General features: G+C 55.6%; 1 protein-coding gene across 1 annotated transcript in view; it reads left to right on the top strand.

Annotated features, from left to right (window-relative positions):
* Positions 1–1,139: 1,139 nt before the first annotated feature.
* IFFO2 (intermediate filament family orphan 2) overlaps positions 1,140–6,000 on the top strand; it is a 47,708-nt gene continuing 42,847 nt past the window's right edge. Inside the window, exon 1 of the mRNA XM_063105335.1 lies at positions 1,140–2,091. Within this exon, the coding sequence (XP_062961405.1) occupies positions 1,433–2,091 (659 nt within the window). The 5' untranslated portion in view covers positions 1,140–1,432. The remainder of the gene's footprint in view (positions 2,092–6,000) is intronic.

Below are 6,000 nucleotides of genomic sequence, written 5' to 3'. Positions count from 1 at the left end.
CCTTTGGGGTATAGGTGTAAAATCATATTTGAATGAATGAATGAGTGAATGAATGAATGAATGCGTCCTGAGGTTGGCTCATGACTCCAGACCGATTCGCTCCCATGCTGCCCCCTAAGGCAGTTCAGGGAAACGTGTGAGTGTTTTTTGGCGGCCGGCGGGTTAAGGGGATCCGAACCCTCGATCTTGGTGTTATAACCCCGCGTTCTAACTGGCTGAGCTAACCGGCCAGTCCCAGTCCAGTGAAATGACCCCTGGCTCTGGGGTGAGCGTGTGAGTGTGCGATGGTGGGGAGGGGTTCAGTCAGGGTCGGGGAGCCGCGGCCCCTCAAAAGAGGCGAGGCCCAAGCCGAGCTTGCGGTTGTCACCCCAGGAGGGTCTTTTCTCGCTCTCCCCCCAACCCCTCACGCGGTCTGGCCTCTCGGTGGACCTCGGACTAGGGGGATCCTCAGTGCCCGCGCTGATCTCGGGACGACGAGGCCCACAGCTAGAGGCGGGGGCAAGAGCCGAGGAGCCCATCCCCGGGTGGCCGCGTGGGGGACCTGCCGGCGGAAGCGCTGCCTTTCCAGGGAAGAGAGGGCTAGGCCATCCCAGGCTGGAGTGGGGATGGGGAGCTGACGCACCTTCCGATGCTGTGGTCCCCCAGCCCTTGTCGCATCCGTGGGAATCTGGGCCCGGGGGAAGGGGAGGAGCGGAGCCTCCTCGGCAGACGACGCAGGGGAGGGGGGGTCCCTACAGGGGGAAGCAAGCGCTGCCTGGGTTTCCTGCCCCTTTAAGAGGATGGGCTGGCTCTGCGGCGGTTCCAGCTAACCCGGTCCCCGGTGCAGCTCTGCGGTCTGTGTACCCGGGCAGACAATCCGAACGCAGTCGGCGACAGGACAGGACGCAGGGGAAGGCGTGATCTAGCTGGGGAGCTGGGCGGAGCCAGAGCCGCCGCGGCCGGTCTACTGAGCCCAGAAAGCGCCGGAGCCCGGGGGTGGGCGGAGCCTCGGGCCCGTGGAACGCCGCAGAGGGAGGAGGGGTGGGCGGGGCCAGGGCGGGGGCGGGGCCGGTGTCTGCAGTGGGCGGGGTCCGCCGCAGAGTGGGCAGTGCCGGCCGAGAGTCCTCTGCGTGCGGCTGCCGCGGCCCCTCCACAGCGTCTGTGACAGCCGCGGCAGTGGGACCCACGACCCTCGCGAGCCTCGCGCAGCCACCGCGGCCTCCATCGCGTCCGGAGGAGCGGCCGAGTCCCATCCCTCTCCTCGGCGCCCACATCCGGGGGCAGTCCGGCCCGCCGTCGCTGCGGAGGCCGCATCTGGCGCGCATCTGGAACCGCCCGGCCGGCCGCGCTGGAGCCCGCGCCCGCCCTGGCCCGGCCGCGCCGGGAGCCCTGCCCGGAGCTGGAGCCGCACCTGGAGCCGCGGGCCCGGGGCCCTGAGCCGCGCAGCCGGCGCATGGTGAACTCGCTGCTGTTCGGGGAGATGGCCTTGGCCTTCGGCTGCCCTCCGGGCGGCGGCGGCGGGGGTTGCCCCGGCGGGGGAGGCGGCGGGGCTGGCCCAGGGCCGTCGCCGGTGACGGCGGCGCTGCGGGACGACCTGGGCTCCAACATCCACCTCCTGAAGGGGCTCAACGTGCGCTTCCGCTGCTTCCTGGCCAAGGTGCACGAGCTGGAGCGGCGCAACCGGCTGCTGGAGAAGCAGCTGGAGCAGCAGCAGAGCGAGCGCGAGCGGCGGCTGCGTTACAAGACCTTCTCCCGCGAGCAGGCCGTGCAGACCGGGCCCGAGCTGCTGCGACCGCCGGCGCCCGGCGGCGGGCACGGCAGCGGCGCGGCGGCCGGCGCCGGCGCCAACGCCAACGCCGCGGTCCTGGGCGGCCTGCCCCCCGGCGGCGGCTCGCACCCGCAGCACTACGGCCGCCTGCCCGGGACCATCTGGAGCTACACGCAGGTGCGGCGCACGGGCGGCGGCGGCGTGGAGACCGTGCAGGGCCCCGGCGTGTCGTGGGTGCACCCCGACGGCGTGGGCGTGCAGATCGACACTATCACGCCCGAGGTCCGCGCGCTCTACAACGTGCTGGCCAAGGTGAAGCGCGAGCGCGACGAGTACAAGCGGAGGTGAGCGGGGCCGCGCCCCTCCCCCGCCGCTTCCTGGGAGGGGGCATCCAGGTCCAGGCAGCCCGGGAATGTGTGAGCGGGAGGGGTCTGGGTGGGCAGCTGATCCCGGCAGGTGGGCTGGAAGCTGTGTTTGCAGATCGCCCTACACACGCTGAGACTCAGTTATTAGATCCAAGAATGGGGGCGGGCGCTGACTACTGTGCGGGACACCTCTGCGCCGTCGCTGGTCCAGGCACGTTGTTTTCTAGGTGACATAATAGCTATCTGTGTTTTATGTGGTCTCATTTATCCTCACGATAATGCAGAGCGTAAGGCAGTCTTATCCCCATTTTTCAAATGAGGAATCTGAGGTGCAGAGATTGCAAGTGACTTGCCTAGGGGGGGCTTAGCTAATAAGCGGTGAGGCCAGGATTTGAACCAGTGACTTTAACTACTCCTGGCTAGTCCGTCTCCCAGTCTTGGTATTTTCCCAAGGATGCAGGAGGCAGGCTTCCCTCCCTCAATGGGTGAAATGAAAAAACTCTTAACCAACCCACTGCCTATTTCTTCTTTGAGTTAAATGAGATCATGTGTTTGAAAATGGATGGATCTGTCCCTGCTCATTGGGTTTGGGGTCTGCTGTCTTGCTCCAGCTCTGTATCGTCCAGCACGCTGGGCTGTATGACCAGAACTACATCAGACTGGCCACAGGCTTTTTATAATGCCTCCCTTCATCCCCTTCCTTCCTACTCCCCGAGTCTCATGGATTAGTTCGTTCATCCCCAACGAACTCTGCTTAAAGGCCCCCAAGGAGGAGATAACCTAGGGCTGGAAAACTGGACATCGAATGGACCCAGACCACCATCTCTGGCTAGAGCTGGGGGGTGGGGTGGGGGTGGGGCAGACTGCCTGCAGGACTGGCCAGTGGATTCCTGCCCAGCCCATATTCCCCAGCTGGGAGACTGTCATTGCTTCCTGCCTGCAGCCTGGCTGACAGTACCGTCTGCTCAGCTTTCCGGCTTTCCGATAAGAGGAGAGGGGTTGTCTGTAGCATCTTGGATGGGGGTGGGGACCCCTGGTCCAGGTGGCTGCTGTCCCGGGCAACTCTGCATTTGGAGCCACAGTTCCGAACTCCAGGGCTTGGAGGATGTATTGAGAAGGACCTTTTCTTCCATTCCTAAAGGTCTGTTCAGGGAGCTGGGCATGGATCTCCTTCCTTATTCTCCCACTGGGTAGATTAGCAACTGGATTGGATTCAAATGCTGGCTCCGTCACCTGCCAGTGAGATGTTGAACCACTTGGAAGCCTGTTTGCTCATCATAGGAATGGGAATAGTAAAATCCCACAGTTGCCAGGGGGAGAGTAGGATGGTGATGCTTTTTGGAAGGTATAAAGTAATCCAGTTGATGTTATTAAAGATGATAGGCACTTTGTCAAGCTTGCAGGGATGCCAGAGACTCAGGTCTCTCTCATGCAGAGCCTGACTTTCTGGGGGTGGGTCTTACACTCCACTGGGAGATAAGCTTCTCTCTTGGGGTACCTTTCTCTCTTGAGGACTTGAGAATGGTCCAGTGCCTTGCCACAGGGAGTCCACCTCTCTGCCCCTCGTGGTCAGCCTCTTTGGGGCGGGCTAGGGAAACAACCCTTGCTTTTGATGGTGAAACTCGTGGGAGGGATGGGCTGGGCCCTCCTGCCTGCCAGTGTTGATCGTGTCGTCATGCCTCAGGCTTGTGTTGTGATTGTTTTATTGTGTGTGTGCTTTTTGGACCTGGCTACTAAGGAGATGGAAAAACCATGCCCAATCTTAGAGGGAGATAGGTTGGCATTGAGCAATGATCTGTTCGAATTGCACCAAGGGTGTGGGGTGTGATGTCAGCCTCTGGCACTGGCGTGGAATGAGCCGGCACTGCTGAGACAGGTGGAGTGCGGGCGTCTCTCTTCCCGCCCTTATGGGGTGCATGCGCACCTTCTCTTCCTCCATTTCTTTGTGAATTGGAAAGACCCACTTTTTCTGAAGTTGAATGTGGGCTTTTCCGAAAGCCTATATATGCCCTTCCCTTGGCCTCAGTTTCCCTATCTGTAAAGTGAGGTGGGTTGGCTAGAGCTGTGCTCTTTGAAGTCCTAGGCTTCCTCAGAGATGCTTTAGGGGTTCCTTGAATATTTTATTAAAATTACTATTTAAAAACACATTAAGATGTTAATATAGTCATATAAATGTGCTCACTCACTTTTAAATTCTTAATGTTAACTCATTAGATTCTACTAACTTACTAACTTGTTAGTAGTTGGCTTCAAGTTAAAGCCTCTTGCCTTCTCTGTCTGAAGAGTTTTCTGAGACTGCAAAGCAAGCTGCTAAAAAACCATTTGTAGCTACTTATCTGTATAAGTCAGGATTTTCTTGATACTCTGCAGCCAAAACAGGAGATAGAATTAAACTGGATGTGGGACTGGCATCCATAATCCCAATTCTAAATGTTAATGGATTAAAATAGCCTCACTAATCTCATTGATTCAATTGAGAATAGGTGAGTGTTATGTATTTGAACCTACAATATAAATTTGTACAAGTAATATTCTGCTTTTACTTGTTTGTATATTTGGGTCTCTCATAAGAATTTTATTTTGAGAGGCGGGTCGGCATACGATCAACTTTTAAAAAGTTTAAGAACCCCAGGGCTAGATGATCCCAAAGAGTCTTCCTGGCCTTAGCAATATTGCATATAAATCTGAATTTGAGCTCCCAGCCTACCTCTGATTCCTGGCCCGTAAGAAAAGTCACAGTCTGAACGATGAGACCAAGGTGTTTGCCTGGACTGCTGGCCACCAAAGCCTTCAGATCCTCCCAGGATTTTTGCATGGAACTCCAAGCAGTGACTAATGGAAGGAGCCTGACCAGGAAAGGAAAGGTTCCAGTGTTTCCTCTGGTCTACCCGGAGGAGCACGCAGCCTCGGAGAACCCCATTTGCTTCCCCAGAGGGCAACCTGCAATGAGTGGCTCAGTGTTCTTTAAGCTGGAGGCGTTTTGGGTTCCACTCCATGATTTATGCGCATATCCTTGTGCTACCACCTGTACTATTCCTTATGTGAAATATTTTAACAGCTTTATTGAGGTACAACTTGCATCTCACAAAAGCCACCCATTTTAAGTGTACAAGTCGAAGACTTTTAGTCAATTCACAGAGTTGTGCAACCCAACATAATCCAGTTTTAGAATACTTGCATCGCCCCCCAAAGAAGACCCTTCATGTCCATTTGCAGACAAATTCCATTCCCATCCCAACCCAGATAATCGGTGATTTGCTCTTTGTCTCTATGGATCTGCCTTTTCTTGATATTTCCTATAAACGGTATCCTATAATATGAAGTCTTTCATGTCTGGCTTCTTTCACTTAAATAATATTGGTTCATGCATGTTGTAGCATGTATCAGTAAGAAGTTCCTTTTTATTGCTGAAAACATTCCACTGTATGGATAGACCACATTTTGCTTATCTATTCACCTACATATTCAATATATTTTAAATTAAAAATGTCACCTGTGTACCATCTAACATCACGTCGTGTGCCATCAGTGGTACATGAAATGTGCTTTGGAAATGCCAACCTAAACCAGAGCCCATGGCCTGGAGTGCACGAGTCCCAGCCCTGTTCACCATTGCTTTGGTTTCCCCTTGGCCCAACCAGCTCTTTACCATGTAAGAAATGTGGTCACTGAAACTGTATTGAGGGCAAGGTTGTCAAGCATTGATTTTGAAACCAAAACAAACATCTCCGCTCTGTTACCACCCAGTGCTACTGAAATATCCTGTTCTGACTTTGCAAACTGGGGGCTTTTCCCTGGGAGATTCCTCTTGAATCTATCTGAACTTTAAACAAGCAGAAAGTTCTCTGAATTGTCATCCAAGAGACCTGGACTCTAAGTCCAGCTCTA

Source organism: Cynocephalus volans, chromosome 8 (genome assembly GCF_027409185.1).
Source record: "Cynocephalus volans isolate mCynVol1 chromosome 8, mCynVol1.pri, whole genome shotgun sequence".
NCBI lineage: Eukaryota > Metazoa > Chordata > Mammalia > Dermoptera > Cynocephalidae > Cynocephalus > Cynocephalus volans.
The sequence above is the reverse complement of the archived record's forward strand: the minus strand, read 5'-3'. Positions and strand labels throughout refer to the sequence as shown.